Source organism: Dipodomys spectabilis, unplaced genomic scaffold (assembly GCF_019054845.1).
Source record: "Dipodomys spectabilis isolate Male_0828 unplaced genomic scaffold, ASM1905484v1 ptg000098l, whole genome shotgun sequence".
In the NCBI taxonomy this organism is placed as follows: Eukaryota; Metazoa; Chordata; class Mammalia; order Rodentia; family Heteromyidae; genus Dipodomys; species Dipodomys spectabilis.
Window position 1 is genome coordinate 5,505,905 of NW_024870775.1, and position 24,417 is coordinate 5,530,321.

At 57.4% G+C, this 24,417-nt stretch overlaps 1 protein-coding gene across 1 annotated transcript; it reads left to right on the plus strand.

Annotated features, from left to right (window-relative positions):
- Positions 1–3,160: 3,160 nt before the first annotated feature.
- On the plus strand, positions 3,161–23,960 carry Rasa4b (RAS p21 protein activator 4B). Its single transcript, XM_042686511.1, has 21 exons — positions 3,161–3,245; positions 8,139–8,195; positions 8,841–8,954; positions 9,352–9,413; positions 10,738–10,867; positions 13,477–13,558; positions 14,088–14,219; positions 14,399–14,493; positions 16,964–17,081; positions 17,275–17,425; positions 17,620–17,684; positions 18,053–18,165; positions 18,409–18,601; positions 18,713–18,850; positions 19,188–19,329; positions 19,643–19,824; positions 20,508–20,645; positions 20,802–20,937; positions 22,601–22,721; positions 23,372–23,421; positions 23,521–23,960. Exons 1-21 carry the CDS (start codon positions 3,181–3,183, stop codon positions 23,640–23,642), a joined length of 2,406 nt encoding a protein of 801 aa, XP_042542445.1. The 5' UTR covers positions 3,161–3,180; the 3' UTR covers positions 23,643–23,960.
- Positions 23,961–24,417: the final 457 nt, after the last annotated feature.

Here is a 24,417-nt window from a genome sequence, read left to right on the forward strand (position 1 = left end):
TGTGTGTGTGTGTGCATGCGCCAATCTTAGGGCTTTAACTCAGGTCCTGAGTACTGTCCCTGAGCTTTTTCACTCAAGACTGGTGCTCTACCACTTGAGCCACAGCTCCACTTCTAGCTTTTTGGTGATAGTTAATTGGAGATAGCAGTCTCATGGACTTTCCTGACTGGGTTGGCTTCAAGACTCGATCCTCAGATCTCAGCTTCTTGAGTAACCAGGATTACAGGCATGTACCACTAGTTACCTGCAATGTAGCTATATGTAACCAGGAGTGAGTTAAGTCTGGAGACCTGGGGAATTGCTGCACACATTGTGTGATTCCTGTTATTAAAGATCAAAATTGGGCTGGGAACGTGGCTTAGTAGTAGAGTGCTTGCCTAGCATGCATGAAGCCCTGGGTTCAATTCCTCAGTACCATATACTCAGAAAAAAAGTGGTGTTGTAGCTCAAGTGGTAGAGTGCTAGCCTTGAGCAAAAAAAGCTCAGGGACAGTGCCCAGGCCCTGAATTCAAGCCCCATGACTGGCAAAAAAATTTATATATATATATATATATATATATAAAGAAGAAAGAGAAAGGAAGGAAGGAAGGAAGGAAGGAAGGAAAGAAGGAAGGAAGGAAGAAAGGAAGGAAGGAAGGAAGGAAGGAAGGAAGAAGAGAGTATCAAAATTGGATGAGTTGATTGGATGGTGATGAAGATGGGATTGGAGCAGTGAAGATGGAAAAGGCTGGAGAAGCTTGCTGGGAATGGAATGTTCTAGAACTTCACAGGGGAGCTGGAGACATAGGTGTAGACATGTACAAAAGTTCACTAAGCTGTTTGTGGGGGTCTTGTGTAGAAGGGCTCATATTGAATCACTGAACATCTGTGGCTCATTCCAGGGAGCTTTGGGTCAGGGCTGGGCAGAGCAGAGGCAGAGGTACTGGAGGAACAGGTTGGGTGTCCTGTTGGGGATAGCTAGGACAGAGGACCCAATAACCAAGGACTGGGGGAGGGCATCCTCAGGGGCCAGTTTTCCCATTACTCATAGGGTGGGAAGGAAGGAAAAGAGGGGGACATCGAATGGGGAGCTTCCTAAACAAGCCTCAGGCTGGGAACCAGAATCTTGGCCTCTGCCCTCCATCCCCTCACCCTGCGTCCAACCTCTGGGCTAGCCCCTCATTAGTGTCAGCCCAGCCAGGGCCTCCAGCCGTAGCTGCCCTGGCCCCATTCCCCAAGTGCCTCTTGTTTGAATGCTCCCATGTCTTTCTCCCTGGGGAGCCTGGAGAAGCCAAGACAGGTCTTACATGGGGTCCCCGATGTCAGGGCCTCCTCTGAACCTGGCTGTGCCACCAATCCTGGGCTATTTCTGCTCCAAGGTTGCTCACAAAACTCAAACTGTATCATTGTGTATGAAGACGATTTGTAGCTCACATTTTTTTCTCACTTTGGAAGGGGGTCCGAGATTCCCAGGAATGTTTGTTTGTAGAAACATCAAGGCCAGGAACAAATGAAGTACTTGTACCCAAATAGCTTCGGATTCTACATTATAAAACTAAATCCAAAAAAAGCCCAGTGTGGATGGGTGCTGGTGGCTCATGCCTGTAATCCTAGCTACTCAGAAGGCTGAAATCTGAGGATTGCATTCAAAGCCAGCCTGGGCAGGAAAGTCTGTGAGACTCTCATCTCCAATTAACCACCTGAAGACCAGAAGTGGTACTGCAATGAACTGCAAGAAAACCAGAAGTAGTGCTGTGGCCAAAGTGGGAGAATGCTAGTCTTGAGCGAAAGAGTTTGGGGACAGTTCCCAGGCCCTGAATTCAAGCTCCATGACCCACCAAAATAAATAAATAAATAAAGCCCAGTATGTCACATTATAGACAATCTCCAGAAGGATGAACAAGGAATGAGGAACAATAAATGTCTTGGGGGAAATGAATATGTGTGGTTAGGACACACACACACACACACACACACACACACACACACACACACACAGAGTAAATGTTCAATCTTGGTTGATTTTGGTAAAGTGTGGTACATTACAAAATAGAAGAGAAATCAGAGCATTACAGAAACTCCATCCTGGGTTGATCCTGCCCCATACCCCTGCTGCCTGTGTTTAAGCAGGTCCTGGGGCTTGAACACTGGGCCTCACTCTCTTCCGTAGCCATTTTTACCCATAGCTGACACTCTGCTACTTGGGTGATACCTCCACTTCCAGCTTTCTGCTGGTTAACCAGCTTTGAACCCTGATCCTCAGATCTCAACCTACAAGAGCTAGGATTACAAGCACAAACTATGGTTCTGAAGAGGTACCCCAGGCCCTTGACCATGCTAGACAAATGTCGACCACAGAGGTATTCCCTAATCCTGCCACTCCCCCCTTTCCTGCCAGTTCATAGAAGTTCTGGAAGCTACACAGGCCACTCAGCAACAGAGCGGCAGAACCGAGTCTGGAACTCAAGTCTGTAGTCACACTGGCACCACAGCAGGTGTGTGCGTGTTTGTGTTTGGGGTGGGAGGGACGAGATTCTGGCCCAGGTCCCCAGGGCTCTGGTCTCCAGATGGAGGAGACCCCCCCCTCCAGTCTAATGTGAACACTGGGGCGCACCCCCATCCTCCTGGTCTAATGTGAACGCTCCGCTTGCTAAACTCTCCGGATCGCTCATCCAGCCGCCGAGCCACACTGGCGTAGGGTCTCCCAGGCACGCCTGGATTGGCCAGGGAGGCCCGGTGGAGGGTTCCTGGGTGGAGGGTCCCGGGTAAACGGCGGAGGATCTTGGGCGAAGGGTCCCGGGTGTAGGGTCCCGGGCGGAAGGTCCGGGGCGGGGGGTCCCCGGCGCGCGCGAGTCCCGGGGCACAGATTCACATCATGCTGACCACAGGTCTCCGCACTCGCACACGGTGCACCGCGTGTCGCAAGCCACGCCCTCTCCGCTCTCCGAGGCCAATGAGCGCCCCGAGCCAGGAGGTCCCCGCCCACCAGGGAACCCCCGCCGCCGATTGGCCGGCTCGCGCAGGGTGCCCCGCCCGCGGGGCGGGGGCGGGGTGAAGGAGGCGGCCGGGCTCCCCGCCCCCGCGCTCCGCTCCGGGCTTGGCCGCCGGCGCGCGCCAGGCCGCCCGCGCCCCGACCCCGACCCCGACCCCCGCCCCGGCGTCGCGCTCGCCGCGGCCCGGCCTGCGCGCTGCCGGCCCGCCATGGCCAAGCGCATCTCGCTGTCCATCCGCATCGTGGAGGGGAAGAACCTGCCCGCCAAGGACATGTGAGCGCCGCCAGGGAGGGCGCCCCAACTTTCTCGGAGGGGCGCCGCCCCTTCAGCCAGGCCTTCCCGGGGTCCGCACGGCCCGCGCAGGCGGAGCCGCGGCGAGGCGAGGCGTGCGCGGCCGAGGGGGGGGGTCTGGCGGGAAAACGGGGACAGGGAGCCCCGCTGCGGCACGGGACGGGGGTGGCGGGAAGGTGGGGGTGCCCGGGAGGAGGGGGTGCCCGGGAGGAGGGGGTGCCCGGGAGGAGGGGGTGCCCGGGAGGAGGGGGTGCCTGCGAGGACCTGAAGCAGGAGGTGATCAGGAAGGAGGGGGTGACCATGACGACCGGGAGGAGGAGCCCAGGTGACCAGGAGAAAGGTGTGGGTGCGGGCTTGGAGGAGGGGTGGGGACGTGAGGGGCCCAGCGAGCCCCGAGGGCCTGGAGGGGGCAAACCGCGCTGGGGTGCTTGGCCAGAGCTGTGCAGGGTGCGGCTGCGAGGGGCGGGGTGCCCCTGGAAACAGGCCTTCCTCTGTGCACCCGTGCCCATGGTACCCAAGTGTGCACCTGAAACACAGTGGGGCCTGGGGCTGTCCCGGACTTTATATGCACACACCTGGGAGGGGAGAGACTCCCACGAGGAGTGGGGTTCAGACGTGGGGGGGGCTGGGATGTTGGGGAGGGGAACCCGCTGATGAGCGTGGCGTGTGCACTTTGCCCGGGCATCCCTTCAATCCTCCGCCTCACCCCTCCAGGCTGGGCTCACTGGACCCCAAACTACAGACAGAAAAAGGGAGGCCGGAAGCACTGCTTCCGGGGGGGCTCGAGTCCAGGGTGCCCAACAGGTGGCATCTTGCTCCTTGGCCAGATTTGGGGAGCTTTCGGAGACCCCTTGTCTCGCTTTTATCAGAAGGGCCCTGGCCTAGGGACCCTTGCTCATGAAGCCTCAGTTTCCCCTTCTGGGAACTTAGGGTCTGAAATCCCACTAATAGGACAGGTAGAAGGCGTGAAGCTGGGCGCCTCTGGTGGTCTGGAAAGGGGATGGGGAGGGGGGAGCCCTGTGCAGTCCTTGGGTTGGGTTCAGAGGCTGCTGGACAGGAACCTCCCTGCCCCCAGCAGGGCTTTCTGGATGTGGAGAAGAGGGTAGTGAGAAGTGGGGATGGGAGTGGGGGAGGTAGGAGGGGTAGGGGGTGCAGGGGCATCTCTGTAACGGTCACGCACATGACCTCTCTGAGCTTCCCAGAAAGCTCAGCTGCAGTGGTTCCAGTTCAAGGCCCCCTGGGCTCCGAGAGGCCCAGCTCAGCAGTTACCATGGCAACCATGAGGGAGGGGGTGGGCCATCTCCAGGTGGGTTTCTGAGCTCTGGTGGAGATGGGGCAGCAGCAGGGAATGCCGTCTCTCCCTTAGGAAGAAACAGGGGCTCAGCCCTCAGGCCCCTCCTCTGAGCAACCTCCCATCCCCACCCTGGCACCGGTAACTAGGTCATCCTGGCCTCCTCTGGCTGGTGGCTGGCTGGGAGGAGCAGCCCCTGTGTCTGTCGCCTCCCCCCCACCCCCCACCCCCAGCCCTGCAGCAGCTGGCCCCGGTGCCTGCCTCCAGGCTCACACCAGCCCTGGGTGCGGAAGCTCAAGGGCTCTGCCCCTACTTGGGAGGCCATGCACCCAGGGCCCTGCCCTCTGCACAGCCCAGGGGCCTCCATTCCTGAGGGATAGGGGGTCACCCAGTCTTGTGCATTCTGTCTCTGAGATCTCTATCCTCTTCTGTCCCCTAGCCCCTCCCCCCACTTGCATATTCTCTCCCCCATTTCCTCCTCTCCCCTGCCTGTCCCAGGGTGCATGGGGTACACTGCTCCAACCTGTCATCTGTCTTAAACCCAGCTCAGCGCTGTCACATCTGGGGCATAGCTGCCCTTTGAAGCTCCGCCTCTGCCTGTGCGTGTTAAGGATCCCTGCATTCTGCATCTGCAGTGCCTTGCAGAGTCCCCCCCCCGGAAAACTCCTCTTCATCCTTCAGAACCCTTCTCAAGTATCTTCTCCTCCCCAGGGTTTTTCCTGGTGTCCTTGGGCAGGGTTCTTGGCTTCCTTTCTTGCCCTCAGCACCCTGGTCAGCTGGAGGAATTGCTTGGGTAGCAGCAGTTTAGGGGCTGCCTGTCCCTGCCAATTGTGAGGGCCAGCACTGTGAGTCATGGTCTTGGCCCTGCCCTTGCCTGAGAGCCTGGCGGCAAGTAGAGAAGAATAAGGACTAGAGACCTTTGCTGGGTGTCTCTCATGAGCTACGTTGGCAGATGGGGAAACAGGCTGAGGGTGTGCAAGGCATTTGCGGAGGCTGCACAGTAGGTGGGCAGAGAAGTCAGGACTGACACCTACTCTGCTGGCTGCAGCCTACTTGCTTTATAGGGCAGGCAGGATGCCCTTGGGGGTCCCATGTACAGCATCTGACTGCGAGGCCACAGAAAGTGGCCAAGGCTGAGGTGGTGGTAAGTCCCCTTCACCGTGTCTCACCAGCCGGGGCTTGTGTCCTGAGCAGCACCAAGCAGAGCCTCCTGTAGCCATGGCTTCCCACATACCGTCTGTCCTTGTGGCCTGTCAGAGTGGGACAGTCCTGAGGGACTCTCCGTGCCGCCTGCCCCCTCCTGCCCACCACGTCCACTTGTGTGGTTTTATTCCTCTTTCGGGGCACAGGCACAGCGGGGCTCTTGTCACCAGCAGTGTTCAGAACCTGCTCACCTCTCAGTTTCTCCCATCCCTCCATACCCAGGTCAGCTGGGAAAAGGCTAGCCCCATAGTGACCAGTGGCCCACTGGTTCCCACGCCCAGTAGCCCTGGGGACAGGCCCAAGGCTATTTTGGGGTTTGCCCTCTCTTTCCTCTTCCACAGCCTAGAAACTGCCAAGGCCCTAAATATAGAGGCCCACAAAGTAACCAGGCAAGATACTGTCTGCTGTCTTGGGGAAGAAAAAGAGGGGGCCAGGCACTGTGGTTCATGCTTGTAAACCCAGCTTAATAGGAGGCAGAGGTAGGAAGATCAAGGTTTGCTCTAGTCCTGGGCAAAAACTGAAGGCCCTACCTGAAAAGTAATGAAAGCAAAAAATCCTGGGAGGGTTACTGAAGGGGTGGAGCACCTGCCTAGGAATTGGAGGCCCTGAGTTCAGCCATGGGAGAGGGGCCTGCCCAGGTCCCTCACCAGGCTGGAGTGGCATGGGCCGCTGACACGTCCCAAGCCCTTACCAGATGTGTACACCTGGCCTCTCCTCATCCTGACACTGCCCCCCACCCCCAGTCCAGTCTCCTCCTCCTGGCTCTCCTGCATGCCTGTGTCTGTTTCCGCCTCCAATCTTTACCCGTCAGTCCTGGCTGCCAACTTGACCACTCATGAGCTGGTGGGCTGCACTGGGAGCTGAGTGGTGGGTGATGCTGGGCTTTCAGGGGTGAAAGGTTTCCTGCCTGGAGGAGCCCCCAGAGTAAGTTGCATGGCAGGGTAGAGGGAAAACCCTGTGAAGGTGCCCTGCCACCTCAGCGGGCACTAACCTCTTCTGCTTCCTCTGAGCTCACTGTGCAAATTCATGCTCCATGCCTGAGGCTGGCAGCCCAGCCCTGCCCCTGGGGTGCCCAGGGCCTTGATTGCTTGAGGCTTTGGGCTGGCAGCTGCAAGCTGGCCTGTTCACAGAGGTGATCTTGGTGATTGCAGAGGATGAAGGGTCTCCTGGGCTCCTCCTGGCCCTCTGATGTCACCTCGGGGACCCAGGCAGCCTCCCTGTAAGCTAGGATTACACCCACTTGACATGCCAAAGTGGCCTTGGCAAACATTTCCAGCCTTGGGTGGGTGTTTGGGTAGCTTCCTCTGCCGGAAGAGCCCTGTTACAGAATTGGGAAGTAGAAGACGAAATTCCCCACTTTTCCACAAGTGAACTTCCTTTTTACAGAAGCCTGGCCCCAGGGACAGCTCCAGAGACAGTCCACCCGCCCTTTTGTCCAGTACCCACCCTGGTCCCCCTCTCAACCATATGTCCTGGGCTTGTCTTTCCCAACCCTCCTTCCCCACAAGCCTGGGAGGTCAAGGGGTGTCATTCATTCATTCATTCATTCTCTCACTTGTTTATTAATTTATTGAATACTCACAGGGACCCCACCTTGTGCCAAGCGCTGTGCTGGGTCCTGCGGACACATTGATCGTGTGAGGGAGGGGGTGGACTGGGTTGGGGAAGCATAATGGGAGGGGCTGAGGGGACAGCAGGATCCCTGGGGAGGGCTTCCTCTTGTCTCTGATGGGGAGTGACTTGGAGCAGGCAGGGAGCCCCCCCGGGCAGCAGCATGGGAAACTTGGAGGAGCACACAGGGATAGATTTTGGTACTGAGCATGGGGCACCCAGACAAATGTGATGCGGTTGCCAAGACTATTTTATTTTTATTTTGTGCTGATACTGGGACTTGAACTCAGGGCTTGGGTACCATCCCTGAACTATTTGCTCATGGCTGGAGCTCTACCACTTGAGCTGCATCTCCACTTCCAGCTTTTTGGTGATTCATTGGAGATGAGTCTCACTTTGCTTTCCTGCCTGGGCTGGCTTCGAACCCTGATCCTCAGATCGCAGGCTCCTGAGGATTAGAGACGTGATGACTGGCACTGGGGCCCAAAGTCTGTTTCAGATGTGCTGCAGGCAGGGGCAGGGTGGGAGGCACTCTGAGGCGTCCACACCCAGGGTTGTGGAAGGGGACCCCGCCCCTCCAGCCTCAGGCCCAGCCTTGCCCTCACTGTCCCCTCTAACATGAGGGTGGGGGCACATTTCTGGCCTCAGTGGTGACTGAGTTTTAGCTCAGGATGGAACCTCAGCTGCTAAGGTTTTATCCTGGCATCCATGATGGAGGCAGGCACTGTCCAAGAGACCCAGCCCCACCTCACCACCCTTCTGTCTTGTAGCACGGGCAGCAGTGACCCCTACTGCATCGTGAAAGTGGACAATGAGCCCATCATCAGGTACCTGCCCCAGCCCAGGCCCGAGTGGGCATGGCTTCATCCCTAACCCCAAGTCCAGGTGGGTGGGAGGAGAGAGGGGACGTGGCTTCATCATGAAGGCCCAGGGTGGGCTGGGCCTCTTCACTAAACCCCAAGTCCAGACCCCGGGGTGGGCGGAGCTTCATCACGAACCTCAGGCTCAGGGTGGGTGGGTCTCCCTCACCCAGGCACCAGCTGCTCCAGGAGGAGGTGGTTGAGGGCTAGGAGGCCCTGAAATCCCTAACACACCAGCTGTTGCCAAGCGAGAACCACCTGTAGCTGATCTTTCTGATTATTGACCTTCACTCTGGTTCAGGGATGAGATTAGCTATTGGCAGCCAGGCAGGCAGCCAAGAGCCTGTCACCTGGCTCTGTTCATCTAAGCCGCCTTCCCAACCCTGAGAGAAAACAGAGGACAGTCACCACACTGTCTCAGCACCCTGCCGGGCTGGGTGCTGACCTGTTGCTGGCCCGTCTCATTCATTTACTGTGAGCTGGGTTCTGGATCATTAAACCCACTGACAGTTGAGGAAACTGAGGTGCAGACTAAAAAACTTGCCCAAAGTTACACCCCTGAGTGGCAAAGTGGGAGCATCCTGGGCGGGCACTGAGTGTCCTTTCCTGCAGGACAGCCACCGTGTGGAAGACCCTGTGCCCCTTCTGGGGTGAGGACTATCAAGTGCACGTGCCCCCCACCTTCCACAGTGTGGCCTTCGAGGTCCTGGACGAGGATGCGCTCAGGTGTGTGTACCCTGCCCTGCAGCTCTGTCTGTAGGTGACCATCTGCTGCTCCCCAGCCCAGGCCACTCAGGACTTCTGGTCGTCTTTGCAGCCTGATGGGGGAGAGGGGTGCCCCAAGGGCCTGGGAGGGGGCAGGGCTGGGTGTGCAGGTGTCTGTGCATGGGGGTGTGAGCTCAGAAATGGGCACCACGAACTGGGTGTGCACTCAGGTCAGCGTGCTGACATGGCTCGTGCCCAAGGCCTACATGAGGGTCCTGGGCTCACTTCTGCTGGGCTGCCTTACAAGCGACAGGAGTACCAACCTCCCTGATCCCCAAAGGGGACCCTCAGCTTGTGGGGTGAGGGGGAGACTGCTAGATCTCCAGGGATCAGCTCTGACTCCCATGTCCACCCCTAGCCGAGATGACGTGATCGGCAAGGTCTGCCTGACAAGGGAGACGCTGGCCTCTCACCCTAAGGGTAAGATGCCCATGAGGCAGCCCGGCCCGGCACCTGCTGCCCTCCTCCACTCTTCTCCTTCCAGCCCCACTCTCTTCCCAGCCCCTGGCTGCCCCCTACTCCAAGCCTCTCCTGTGGGCTCAGCGGTCCTGACTGAGCTCAGGGAAGGCCTCTTCCACTCAGCCCAGCTGCCTGGGCCTCTGGCCACCCCAGCACCCCCAGACTCTGACCGCAATGCCTTTCCTGGGGCAAAGGGTTGCTCATGGTGGGAGGCAGGGCCTCCGCAATCAGAAGTGGCTGAGGGAGCCTTTCTCCAGATCAGGACCGCTCCTGTACCCTGTCTGTACCCCGTGAGGCCCCCAGCCTGAGCCCGAGGGTTTGTTCTGGTGCTGCTCCAGGCAGGAGGAACCCAGGGATAACTTTTAGAAATAGATCTCCTGGGGCTGGGAAGGTGGCTCAGTGGTAGAGCGCTTGCCTTGCATGCCTGAGGCCCTGGGTTCGATTCCTCAGTACCACATAAGCAAAAAGAAAAAAGCCGGAAGTGGGGCTGTGGCTCAAGTGGTAGAGCGCTAGCTTTGAGCTGAAGAGCTGAGGGACAGCACCCAGGCCCAGAGTTCAAGCCCCACGGCCGACCCAAAAAAAAAAAGGAGCCTCTGAGCGCTCACCTTGAGCTGAAGAGCTGAGGGACAGTGCCCAGGCCCAGAGTTCAGGCCCCACAACCGGACCCAAAAAAGAAAAAAAAAAAAAACAGATCTCCTTTGGGGGCATCAGCCCTGCCCCTCCTTGCTGTGTGATCTTGGGAAGGTCTCTGGGCTTTCCCAAGGGTCAGACTGAGAGCCCTTGGGTGCTGCAGGCTCTGCCACCTGAGCCCCTGTGACCCTCTCAGCCCCTGTCTGTGAGGCTTGGACGGGAGGTGTAGGAGGGGGGTATGTGACTGACTCATGGAACCTCCAGTTCTGCCAGGCCACAGGTCTCCCCCACAGTGGTCCCAGCCCTCCTGGTGCTTGGAAGGACCACTGTCTTCCTATTTTAAGATGGGGAAGCTGAGGACAGAGAGGTCAGTCCCCTGGCAAGTCTGGGTCAAGACTCCCAAATGTAGTAGTCACCATAGTGAGGGAAACAGGCTGCTCACTGACTCCGACTCCAGTCTCACCTCTTGTGGCTGCTGTTGCTTAGCTTCCTGCCTCAGTTTCCCCCTCTCCTACTGAAGAAGCAGCCCTTCATAAGCACTCCAGAAGGTTCCATGGGGGGGGGGGGTGATGGAGGGACTGTGATCCCTGGCCAGGCTGAGGGTGAAGGGGGAGGAGGGGAGAGACCAGCCCCTGGCTGAGCCGCAGCCCTGCAGGATTCAGTGGCTGGGCCCACCTGACGGAGGTCAACCCTGATGAGGAGGTCCAGGGGGAGATCCACCTGCGGCTGGAGGTGGTGCCCGGGACCCACAGCCGCCTGCTGCGCTGCTCTGTCCTAGAGGCCAGGTAAGAAGTGGGGGAGGAGCAGTGCACCCATGAAACTGAAGAGCCTGTGTGGGAGCTGAACTTCTGCCTTCCCTCCTCTACCTCCAGGCCCCAGGGCCTCCCCTCTCCTAGGTCGGCTCTCAAGAGAGAGCCAGGATAGGTTATAGCCATGACTGTAAATCCCAGCTCCAAGAAAGACCAGGGCAGGAAAGAGGATCAAGAGCTCTGGGAAAGCCAAGCTCAGTAGCTCATGCCTGTAATCCTAGCTGCTTGATAGGCAGAGATTGGGGAAAATTATGGCTCCAGGCCAGCCTGGGCATTAAAGGAGTTGGCTCGATGCCATCGCAAACAATGGCTAGGCATGCTAGCATGCACCTACCCTCCTAGCTACAGGGAAAGCACAAGGAGGAGGATCTCCGCCCGGGATGTCCAGGGCATAAAGGGAAACCCTACTTCAAACACAACAAATACAAAACAAGGCTGGATGGGGTGGTGCAAGTGGTAGAGCATCTGCCTTGCAAGTGTGTGAGTTCTGAGCTCAGCCCCCAGTGTGCATGTGTGTGAGGGGGCGGGGGAGGGAGAGAGGGAGAGAGAGAGAGATTTAGGGAGATCTAGGGAACTTGTCCTGACTGGAAAATGGTTCCTGGGTGACTGCCACTTGGGATGTGGCCCTTCAGGCAGGGGTGAGGGTCTCCCGACATCATAGAACAGGGGTCAAGGAGACCCTAAACTATGCTCAGACAGCACCCCCCTTCCCCCTCCCCCCCCCCCCGCCCCCGCCTCATGCCAGGGCTGGGCTTGCCCTGGGATGACTGGCTGTGTGTGTGTGTGTGTGTGTGTGTGTGTGTGTGTGTGTGTGTGTGTGTGTAGCTCTTCTGTAAGATGAGAAATGAGTTGCTAAAAATCTCCAGAAACTGGAGTGGGGGTGGTGCTCCCAGGGGGGACAGTGGCTCCCTGGGCCTGAGTCACCTGTGACAGGGCCACTTCCCCCCCCCCACGCCCGTGGGCTATTTTTAGCTACAAGCCCCACTCCTGTCTGGGCCTGAGGGTGAGTCACACCCTCCACTCCATGAGAGGTGACTTCCCTTCTGACTCCAGTCCCTGTCCTGGAGCCCCCTTGTCCCCCACTCCTGGGGCCATGGTCTGTCCTGAGCCAGCCAGTACCCCAGAGCAAGGGGAGCCCACAGGAGTTTCCTGTCTGGGAGGAAGGAGTCTCCCCTGTAAAATGAGGGGTTGAACATCCTGTACATGGCCTTTATTTTCTGCCCTGGGGCTGAGGCGTTGGGAGGCAGCCACAGGCCACCCCCACACGTAGTCCCTCTTTCCCTGGCCATTAGCTTCAGTCCACCCTCATCCTCCATCCTCTCATTTACCAGGCACCAGGCTGTCTGGGGCGTGAATGGGAACACGTGCTCACAAGTCCAGTTCTTCCACCCACAGGCGTGGGGCAGGCCTGAGTCCTCCCATCCCTCTTCTGCCGTCCAGAATCCCCAGAGCCTTTTTCCTTTGGGATTGTTGGGGACGCGTGGCCTCTCTGGCCTCTTAGCAAGACTCTCGGAATAGGGAGAGGTAAAGGGGAGAGGTGCGTCCAGGCCGGAACGCCCTGCAAGACACCTCAGTTGCCCCAGGGGAGGAAAACACCTCCTGACCATTCTGGGGGAGGATTGCAAGGCCAAACCTAGGCATTCCGTCAAGCAGGTGTTGTTGGGTTGGTTGTTTTCTGTGTTAGGGATGGAACCAGGGCCTTTGTTATGCTATGCTGAGCAAGACCTCTACCACTGGCCTGCCCCCCCCCTTACAGCTTTTGTTTTTTGTTTTGTGTGTGTGCTGCTCCTGGAACTTGAACTCTAGGCCTGGGGACTGTCCCTTTGGTTTTTCACTCAAAGCTGATGCTCTACCACTTAGGCCAAAACTTCTACTCCTGGCTTTTGTTTCTGGCTAATTGGAAATAAGAGTCTCACAGACTCTCCTGGCTCAGCACGCTTTAACCTGTATCCTCGCTCAAATCTCAGCTGCCCAGGTAGCTGAGATGATGGAAGTGAGGCAGCGATGTCTGCTCAGCATCTCTTACAGTCTTAGAAAACAGGCCTGAGCAGCTGAAAAATTAAAACACAGAAAAGGAAATGAGCAGAAAATATTTATGGCAGATAGAAGCATGGCTTTCTTGTTCTCCTGGAGATCTGGAGTGTGGGGGGCAAGGACGGGGTTTGGGCTTGGTGAAGAGGCACCTAGGGAGAGAGGGAAGTCCAGGGAGGGTCAGAGTGTTCCACCGCTCCTGGAGCAGGGGATGTTATTACCACGACAGGCCTAAGCCTCCTCCCTCTACTGCCTCAGGAAGCAGAGGGAGGGGCAAGCCCAGGTTTGTGGGGGCGTGGCCCGGCTGGTCCAGGCTGCTCTGGCCCCACCCCCTCTCCAGCTGGGTCTAGAAACTGTAGGCGTCCCCTTCTCCCCCTTATGGCCTTGTTTGGGAACATGGGGTGATGGCTGTGAGGAGAGGGGAAGAGCAGTGTACTCCCAGCTTGCCAGGCACTGGATGCACCCAGGCCTTGCCGTGGGTGGTGGGAGTGTGTGGGGGGGGGGGTGACCCGAGGCAACCAGTGGACAATCTGATATCTCCATCCTGTCACCAGGGACCTGGCCCCCAAGGACTGGAACGGCACATCTGACCCTTTTGTTCGAGTGAGGTACAAAGGCCGCACTCAGGAGACCTCGGTGAGAAGGAGGGCAGCTAGGGAGGGGACAGGAGGCTCAACAGGAGAGGACGGGGAGGTTTGAGCTCCCTCCCACTGTTTCTGCTTCACCTCCTCACCAGACCTCACCATCACCCAGGAGGTCAGGTGGGGACTGCAGTCTTCCAGAGGAGGGCTCAGAGAAGTAGATGCAGATAACTGGAGATAATTGAAGTGTCATGGACTTCCCTGCCCGGGCTGGCTTTAAACCTCCGTCTTCAAATCTCAGCCTCCTGAGTGTCTAAAATTACAGGGATGAGCCACCAGTGCCCAGCTGGTTTTTATTACTTAGAGTGTATACTGCTCAAGGCATGCCTCCAGCCCTTGCACGGGAAGTGTTTTGTTGTTGTTTTTCTGCTACTGCAGAGCTAGGGGTACCTTTGTCCTGAGCTGTATCTGGGGAGCCCTGGAGAGCAAGTGCTACCCCCATTACCCCTCTCTTTTGCAGAACTGGGGATTAAACTCGGGGCCTGAAGTCTCAACCCCTTCCAAGCCTGTCCTTTTCTGAGTAGGTGGTGAAGAAATCCTGCTACCCACATTGGAATGAGACATTTGAATTTGAGCTGGAGGATGGGGCCACGGAGGCCCTGTGTGTGGAGGCCTGGGACTGGGACCTCGTCAGCCGCAATGACTTTCTGGGCAAAGTAAGCAGCGTTCCCATCCCCTAAGGGGCCACCTGTCACCTGCACCCGGCCTCACCTGGACCAGCCGCAGCCCCACTGCCACGGGGGCTCTGAGCCCTTTGGCAGGTGCTCCTCTGCTAGAGAACATCGTTTGCCTGGAATAGACCCGTGTGTCCCAGCCCTGTGCGCTCTGCCCTCAGGTAGTGGTCAATGTCCAGAGTCTGTGTGCAGCTCAGCAGGAAGAGGGCTGGTTCCGGCTGCAGCCCCACCAGGCCAAACAGCGGCTGCGCGTGGAGTGAGTGCGGGCGGCTGCCCAGGGTGGAGGATGAGGATGGAGCATTGGCTGTGGGTAGTAGGCAGGGTAGGTAGTTGGTTAGGGCTCAGGGGACACAGGTTCACATTTCCCACAGCCCTTACCCACCAGGCCTGGACCCTTCTCATCCAGTTGGGCTCTGCCCTCTCTCCTACAGCCCTCGATTATGCACTCAAAGGCTTTCTGTTTTCTGGCAGTTTCTAGAACAAGCCTTCCGGCCTTTCTCTTTTTGGGCTTCTCTGCAGACCTCTCCATTCTGTCTATGAGTTATAGCTCTGCAACCCCCTTCCCAAGAGTCTCCAGGAATAGGGGTGTCAGGTAAAAGATGGGACCCCTGTTACAACCAAATTGCAGAGATAGTTAAATTGTGTGTGTGTGTGTGTGTGTGTGTGTGTGTGTGTGTGTGTGTGTGCGCGTGCTGGTCCCAGGGCTGAAACTCAGGTTCTGGGTGCTGTCCTTGAGCTTTTCTTGCCCAAGGCTAGTCCCTACCACTTGAGCCATAGCTCCAGCTTTTTTGCTCGTTAATTGGAGATAAGGATCTCACAGATTTTTCTGCCCAGGTTGACTTCAAACCATGATCTCCAGATCTCAGCCTCCTGATTATCTAGGATTACATGTGTGAGCCACTGGGGAAAAAGGTTTTAGTATCCACTACCCATATGTAAGGGCCAGGCATGATTGTCGTGCCTATAACCCCAGTTACTCAGGAGACAGAGGTTAAGGACTGAGGTACAATAACAGTCTGAGCTACAGCACAAGTCTCTGTCTGGAAACAAACTAAAAACAAAAAAGGACTACAGAGGTGCTTAATTTCCAAGGTGTATGTCCTGAGTTCAATCCTAAGTGCCACTACCAGAAAAAAAAAAAGAATTACAGTATAAACCAGATTAGTGATGTATTTCTGTAATCCCAGCACTCAGGAGGCTGAGACAGGAGAATCCTGAGTTTGAGGCCAGCCTGAGCTACATAGTAAGATCCTGTTTCAAGAAGCAAAAGAAGGGGCTGGGAAGGTGGCTCAGTGGTAGAGCGCTTGCCTTGCATGCATGAGGTCCTGGGTTCGATTCCTCAGCACCACATAAGCAAAAAGAAAAAAGCCGGAAGTGGTGCTGTGGCTCAAGTGGTAGAGCGCTAGCCTTGAGCTGAAGAGCCGAGGGACAGCGCCCAGGCCCAGAGTTCAGGCCCCACGACCTGATCCGCCCCCCCCAAAAAAAGAAGCAAAAGAAAACAAGAACGGATATATAGTATTGAAGATATACTTACTTGTACTAAAAAATACTCTAACAGGGTATGGTGTCTTGGGTTTTATTTTGCTTAGTTTAGAAACTTTCTGGCCTGTTTGCATCTCCCACATGTGGCATGGTGTAATTCTTCTTTGCCTGCCTGTAGAAGACCCTAGAATTCCACCCTCATCTCTGCCATTTACTAGGCAGAGAGAGGTAGCTGGATGTGTGGCCAGGCCAAGGGATTCCCATAGAAGCAGCTGAGGGTTTTCGTGTATGTGCATGAGCTGCATACTCAAACCTTCTGTCCCTCAAATCTTGGTTCTCTACCACTTGATCCATAGCTCTACTTTAAGCTTTTTAGCTACTTAATTAAATATGCGTCTCATCACTTCCCTGACTGGGCTAGCTTTGAACCATGTCCTCAGATTTCTGCCTCCTAAGTAAGCAGGCCTACCAGCACCTGGTTTAGGGCTCTTTTTTTTTTTGTCAGTCATGGGACTTGAACTCTGGGCTTGGGCGCTCTCCCTCAACTCTTCAGCTCAAGGTTAGCATACTGCCACTTGAGCCACAGTGTCACTTCTGGTTTTCTGATGGTTTATTGGAGAAAATCTCATGGATGTTCTTGCCCAGGCTGGCTTTGAACCTCGATCCTCAGATCTCAGCCTCCTGAGTAGCTAGGATTACAGGCATGAGCCACCAATGCCCATTTTTTTTGAGGAGGGTTTCACTATAGACTTTAACTTGAATGTGGAAACTCCTGTGTATTCTGCAGAGGGCAGTGGAAGCCATGGAGAGTGCTAGAGACCTCATTGCGAGTGATTAGACCAATGAACCTTATAGCTTAGAGCTGCTGTGGCAAGTTGAATAATCTGCCTGGGCCTCAGTTTTGCTGGCAGCTGGTTGTGACCATTGGGGGTTTGTGTGAAGGCACTGTTGTCTGGGAGTTCATAGATTTGAGGCTGGGAGCCTGGCACACCCATATGGGTCAATCTTGGGGTTCAGAGGGGTTTGGAGGCAGCAGGGATCCAGGCTTTGAAGATGGATGGCGTTTTCAGGAAGGTATTTCCAACAGAGAAAACAGCCAAGAGTCAGGGCCGCCAGGCCAGCTGTAGGCAGAGGGAGGGGTGTGTCCCAGGAAAGGCGTGGCTCTGGGCGGGGTGTGGCTCGGAAAGGGTGTGGCTCTGGGAGGCCTGGGTCGGGATGGAGTGGTCACAGGCCGCCTGTTCCAGGGGCAACCTGGGCTCCTTGCAGTTGGAGGTGCGGCTGCGGGACGAGACGGTGCTTCCGTCCAGCTGCTACCAACCCTTGGTACAACTGCTGTGCAGGGAGGTGAAGCTGGGCAGCCAGGTGAGAGGGCCCTGGGGGAGGAACCCATCCTGCAGGGCAGAAGGGGTGCCTGGCTTAGTTGCAGAGGGTCTGCCTAGCTCTGGATTCTTTCCCTAAAGTAGAAACTAAATCAAGACCTTTCTGCAAAGTAGCAAACTGGCTTCTGGGAGCTGGTCAGTACTCAAGGCCTTGGGCCCTCCTCTGCCTCCTTCAGGGCCCAGGGCAGCTGATCCAGATAATCGAGGAGACGACAAGCACGGAGTGCCGCCAGGAGGTGGCCACCAGCCTGCTCAAGCTCTTCCTGGGGCAGGGACTGGCCAGGGACTTTCTGGATCTGCTGTTCCAGCTGGAGCTGAGCCGCACCAGTGAGGCTGGGAGGAGCTGGGCAATGTGGACAAGGGTCCATAGGTGGTCTTCTTAGCTAGGAAGCAGAGGAAGAGGGAGGGGGAGGAAGAGGACAGGCAGGAGGTATTCAGGAGGCCCTGTCCTGAGTCCCAACCCTCAGGTCCTCTGCCCTCCCCTTGCCCCGGTCCCTGCTCACTGGAGCCTCTTCTTGTAGGTGAGGCCAATACCCTGTTCCGGAGCAACTCCCTAGCTTCCAAATCTATGGAGTCTTTCCTGAAGGTGAGGGGGCAGATCGTGTATCCTGCTGGATGACACCAGGGTGTAGAGAGGCCGGTTTTGTTGGTATCTAGGGCCCATGAAGGCCAGGACCTTCATTCATTCATGGATGCGTGCATTTATTCGGTCTTAATTTACACACTCATTCTTTCATTATGTATTCATTCATGCATGCATCCATCATCCTCTCATGCATTCATTAAGGCATGCATTCATTCTTAGAGAAGCAGTGTGTAGAACTACCTGGACAATACTCTGGACGATACTGCAGGCAGATCTGCAGGTGCGGTGGTGGGGTGAAGTTAGGGGGTGGCTGGGGAGGCCAGCTGCTGTTGGGAGCTGTGGCCAATGCAGCTGGTGGTGGCTCCCAGGTGGCAGGGATGCGGTATCTGCACAGCGTCCTGGGCCCCATCATTGACAAGGTGTTCGAGGAGAAGAAGTACGTGGAGCTGGACCCCAGCAAAGTGGAGGTTAAGGATGTAGGGTAAGGCCAGGGGAGGAATCGGGCCTGGTCTGTAAGTGTGCATCAATGGTTCCTTATGCCTGGATTTACCGGTGGTTTCTCTGCTCATCTGCGCACGGTCTCGACGACTGCATGTGTCTGTGGGAGTCAGAGTCCATGCATGGGTCCCCTGGACGCGACGCCCAGGTCCCAGAACACCCCCGCATGCTTGTGGGTCCCCCAATGATCAAGTCCATCTCTCCCTCCCCGCCCCCTCCCCCGCAGGTGCTCCGGGCTGCACCGGCCACAAACCGAGACCGAGGTGCTGGAGCAGAGCGTGCAGACCCTGCGCGCCCACCTGGCGGCGCTGCTGAGCGCACTCCGCGGCTCGGTGCGCGCCTGCCCCGCGCTGGTCCGCGCCACCTTCCGCCAGCTGTTCCGGCGCGTGCGCGAGCGCTTCCCGGGCGCACAGCACCAGGTGCGGCCCCTGTCGGCCGGCCCGGGCGAAGGGGGTCGGGCTTGGCGGGCGCCCCGGCCTGGCGGAGGACGCAAGAGATCCATCCCCTTTCTTCTCTCCGCACCCCTCCAGCACGTGCCGTTCATCGCCGTCACCAGCTTCCTGTGCCTACGTTTCTTCTCTCCCGCCATCATGTCACCCAAGCTCTTCCACCTGCGGGAGCGGCACGCGGACGCCCGCACCAGCCGCACGCTGCTCCTGCTGGCCAAGGTGTGACCTGTGCGGGAGGGGGCGGGGCGGCCGGCTGGGCATCGCAGAGGCCCGGGCCGGCAGTGGTGTGTCCTCCGCGGGTCCCGGGAAGGCCTTTGGCAGGGCCTGCACTGTCTAATTCTAACACAGGCGTTCCACGTGGCCTGGTGTTATATTAGAACCTCCAGAAGGCCAGTGAGGGCCGGACCAGATGGCCTCAAGGAGCAGATCCCCAAGGCCCGAAATGCCCCATCCACTCCGGGCCCTCCTCTCTCCCCGCCCATGGCTGTAGGCAGGGTCTGGGCCTCCTCCAGTGGAGTGGGGTGTAGTAGTCCCTTAACCCAGCTTCCATCCCTAGGCGGTCCAAAGCATGGGCAACATGGACACACCGGTTTCCAGAGCCAAAGAGGCTTGGATGGAACCGCTACAGCCCACGGTGCGCCAGGGCGTGGCACAGCTGAAAGATTTTATCACCAAGCTGGTGGACTTGGAGGAGGAGGGTGAGGCTGCCTCGCAGGCCACGCCCACCGGCGATAGCCGTGCCCACTCAGCTGGCCACGCCCACAACACAGCACTCCGTGCTTGTGGCCACGCCCAGTGCATGAGGCCCCACCCACTACTGCCCTTGACCTCCCACTCCTGTTTGTTCGGCCCCGCCCCCTGCTGCCCAGGCCTCCAATTAGCTCTTCCCCAGGGCCTATGGCTCCGCTCACCGATCCTGGTGTTTGCTAGCTCCACCCATCGTTGCCCAACCATTCCGTTCCCTCCTCCCCCAGCCCGAGGCCCCGCCCATGCTCTCGCCTTCATTCCTAGCTCCCGGGCCTGCGGAGCTGGACCTGCACCCGCTGAGCTTGCACGCGCCCCCGGTGAAGGAGGGCCCGCTCTTCATCCACAGGACCAAGGGCAAGGGCCCCCTCACGTCCTCCTCCTTCAAGAAGCTCCACTTCTCCCTCACCACCGAGGCCCTCAGCTTTGCCAAGACACCTAGCTCCAAGGTGGGTGAAGAAGGAGGCTGGTGAAAGGGGCAGGAAAAGGTTAGCACGCCCTGGGGCATCTGGGCCATTCCTCTGAGCCTAGCCCAGGCCTTGGGTCAGGGAAGGAGTCTGGAAAGGCGCAGGCTCCTCCTACCTCCACCTCCTGTGTGGCAGGGACTGCAGGCCTGAGCATCCCCTCCAGCCATGGGTTCCACCTTGGTAGCTTGGAGGTCCCCTCTGGATGGGCATGCTTAGGTTCAGTTTCTCTCACCCAGTCTTGACAGAGATGAGGAAAGCAAATGGGAGTTGGAAGTAAACCAGAAAAAGGGCTCAGGCCTGGGCCAGGCAGGAGCCCAGGGTTCCAGGTGCAAAGACCCCAATCCAGAGCTCACACCTCAGGCCTACTGGGAGCCCATGGGACTGTGAGTGGTATTGGCCAAGGTCGCTGCTAGAGCAGGCCCCTGGAAGCCATGGGTACCTGCTGGGCATGGAGGCCACGCCACGGTGAGCAGGGACAGCAGAACCTGGTAACATGCCAGGCCAGGGCTGGTCACTCTTCTTCCTTTGTGCATGTGTATGTGCGTGTGTGTGCCAGTCCTGGGGCTTGAACTCAGCCCCTGGTGTGGAGAAAGGGGAGGCCAAGGCCAGAGACCGGAAGTGGAACAGCCTGGCCTGGCCCCAGCCCCCTTGCCTGCCCTCCACAGAAAAGCGCCCTCATCAAGCTTGCCAACATCCGGGCAGCAGAGAAGGTGGAGGAGAAGAGCTTTGGCAGCTCACATGTCATGCAGGTCATCTACACGGATGATGCTGGCCGGCTCCAGACGGCCTACCTGCAGTGTAAGGTGTGTGCATGCAGGTGTTGTCCCAGGGTTGAATGTCTGGGAACCTGGCCCACCTCAGATGTGGGCACCCAAGCAGGTGGGAGAGGGTGGGCAGGCAGGGATGGGTGTTGGGAAGACTTCCCACAGGAAGTGACTGCTGGTGCCTGGCCCCCACAGTGTGTGAACGAGCTGAACCAGTGGCTGTCTGCACTCCGCAAGGTGAGCGTCAACAATACCGGCCTGCTGGGCTCCTACCACCCTGGTGTCTTCCGAGGGGACAAGTGGAGCTGCTGCCACCAAAGGGACAAGACAGGTGGGGGCAGAGGCTGGGCCCCTGCATTGCATCTCAGAAAGGGGTCCTGAGCCTACCTGGCCAGGATGATCTGGGCGCAGAAGCGTTCCAGGATCGCAGGGTTTGGAAAGTGCCACAGGCTGTGTGTATTGCACATGACTGAAAATATTGAAGAGGTCTGCAAACTTGTTAGAATCCAGTTTAGTGTTTCTCAAACTCACTTGAAAGGGAACTCTGGGGGTGCACTGGGGAACCCTTGCTTTGAAGAAGAGTTTCTTCTAGAGTCCATGTTGTGAGGAATGCACTTGAGGAATTCACTACTGACCAGTCCAGAATTCAAGTTTGCATATCTACATTGGCAGCCTGATCCCAGAGCTGTGGGTTGGAAAGACCTTGGGCTTTGAGCACTAAAGGAAGAGCAGAGAGGAGTTCTAGAACTCTAGCACTCTAGCTATCATCGTAAATGGTTGTTGAGCATTTGAAATGTGGCTAGTGTAGCAGGTGCGGTGTGTGGGGTGTGGTAGCTCACACCTATAGTACCAGCACTCAGGCCAAGGAGGAAAAATGCAAGTTCCAGGACAGCTTGGGCTGCATAATGAGACAAAACAAAAAGGGTACGGCTGGGTATTGGTGGAAGGAAGGAAGGAAAAAAGGAAGGGAGGGAGGGAGGAAATGTGGCTAGTACAGCTAACATTAATACTGGGTTTTTATTTTTCAAATTTCATTTATCAAATACCTTATTGAACAGTGACTCTATTGGACAATGAAGTTCTAGAACTTTCAAGACGTTCTTCACCTTGTTCTTACTTGCTTCACAGAGCTGAGCCTTGGTCCCGAGCCTGGCATGGGAAATGCCATTGGAACAGACAACTCCTCCCCTCCCCCCCCCCCCCCCCCCCGGTGTGGTCCCTGCCCCGTCTTTGGGGTGGACCAGTGGGAGGGGGTCATTTGCAAGGAGCTGCTGGCTGAGCAACATACCTGCAGCCTCTGGCTGTAACCCAGCATGGCCCACGGAGACAGGGTCTGATATCCCATTCCACAGGGGAGAAATTGAAGCTTAAGAGATGCCAAAGTAGGCTGGAGGCATGGCTCAAATGGTAGAATGCTTGCCTAGCAAGAGCAAAGCCCTGCATCCAACCTCCGGGGGGGGGGGGGGCGGGGGGCGGGGGAGAGTGCACAGTCAACTCAGCAAAATCCACAAAGCCAGCAGCCCAGTCAGACACAAAATTCTCACACCTATAATCCTAGCTACTCAGGTGGCTGAGATTTGAGGATTGTAGTTTGAAACTAGGCCAGGCAGGAAAGTCTGGGAGACTCTTATCCCCAATTAACTACCAAAAAAAGACATTGAGACACAGCTCATCTACCACACCTGCAGGGCTGTAGCTCAAGTGGTAGAGAGCTAGCCTTGGGGAAAAAAAGCTCAGGGCCAGCACCCAGGCCCAGAGTTCAAGCCCCAGGACTAGCACAAACAACAACAAAAAACTTGACAGCCCAACCCATCTTGTGGTTCACAGCAACCTCCAGGCAGGCAGGCAATCTCCCAGAAAATGTTGGGGTGCCAGAGGCAGGGCCAGGGACCCCTGAGGAGTCTACCCCCGCCCCATCCAGACCCTATCTTGTAGGGCCAGGCAGTTGAGCATGCGTGATGACCACTGGGTAACTCTGTGCTCTTTGCTGTCAGATCTGGGCTGTGATAAAACTCGGTCCCGGGTGACGCTGCAGGAGTGGAACGACCCCATTGACCATGACCTGGAGGCCCAGCTCATGTACCAGCACCTGCTGGGTGTGGAGGCTGCACTGCGGTGAGCAGGGACAGGAGCAGCTGCCATGCACCAGGGCCTGGTCCCTGTTCTTCCTTCTGTGTGTGTCTCTGTATGTGCTGGTCCTGGGGCTTGAACTCAGGGCCTGGGCACTGTCCCTCAGCTTTGCTCAAGGCTGGTGCTCTGCCATTTGAGCCACACATCTGGCTTTTTTTGGGAGGGGGGGTCCGGTTGTGGGGCCTGAACTCTGGGCCTGGGCGCTGTCCCTCAGCTCTTCAGCTCAAGGCTAGCGCTCTACCACTTGAGCCACAGCACCACTTCCGGCTTTTTCCTTTTTGCTTATGTGGTGCTGAGGAATCAAACCCAGGGCCTCAGGCATGCAAGGCAAGCGCTCTACCACTAAGCCACCTTCCCAGCCCCTCTTCTGGCTTTTTGCTGGTTCATTGGAGATAGGAGTCTGAGGGATTTTTCTGCCCTGGCTGGCTTGGTACTACAATCCTCAATCCTCAGCCTCCTGGAGTGTCCAAGATTACAGGCGTGAGCCACCAGTGCCTGGCTAGCCTGGGTCATCCAGACCAGACCCCCCTCCCCCTCCCCCCTCCCACCAAGCCTTCTTAGCTCAGGAGGCCCCCATGGGTGCCTCAGCCTCCCTGGCCTAGTGGCTGTGGTGGCTCACCATGTCCTCCCCACAGGAAGAAGCATCTGGAACTGTGTAGGGACCCAGAGGCAGGACCTAAAGAAGGTAGGTCCCTTCCAGCTGGCACCTGCTTGGTGGTCTGAGCGCCCCTCAAGTTGCTGCACCCCAAATCCCACCTGTCCTCACCACTGCATTTGCTTCTAGTCCCTGAAGACTCGCTGGCCCAGCTGCTCCATGTCCTGCAGGAGCTGCGGGAAGCTCATGGCCACAGCCCGGGTGGCCTGCACCTCTCAGAGCCCTGCCACTTCCTACAGCTACAGAAGTGAGGTCTGCGCTCAGCACCCTGCCAGGAACCCCAGCACCCCAATGCACTTGGGACCTCGCCCCAGCCGCCTTCACCGAGGGGCACACCCAAGGCGTTCCTGGATCTTGGCCCATCTGCAATGTGTGGGGGGTTGTGGGTGGCACCTGCTCCCCTGGGAAGCCTGGCTGCTCCCTGACGCACCCCACATTCTCCACCTAGGACAACGGCTGGATGTCAGGGGTGGCGTGAGGCAGGAGGGCCAGGCCCCCACACCTGCCCTGGGCTCCCTGGCCATCCCCAGGCTGCTGGGCCCTGGGCAGTGTCACGGTGCTGTAATAAACCTGCGGTCACTGCCAAGGCTCTGGGCTCTTGGGTTGGAGCCTCCGTTCCCTCGGCTGCTGGGGCCTATGGACCGGGACCACCATCCTAGCTGTGCTCTGTTCCTCCATTTCTGCTTCGAGCCCATGGGGTGGGTGTGGAGATGGTTTCTGCCATGGCCCAGAGTTCCCACCCAAACTCCAGGGTGTTTGGCAGGCTGCCCTGTAGGACCGAATCCTCAGCCACATCGAGAGCAACCTGGCTCCACGTGGGGAGAAGGCCCTTCCCTCCCTGAGGCTGCCTGTCCCTGCCCTGTCACCTTCTTCACCTCCTGCCACCCACCCTGGCCTAGCTGGCTCCTGGCACCCCTGGTGAGCGGGGGGAGAGGGGGCTTTTTACCACAGCGTCACCACTGTCCAGTCTGGGCCTTCTGTCCCTAGCTTGAATCCAGTCCAGTCTCCTCCCAGGGGGCTGAGGAC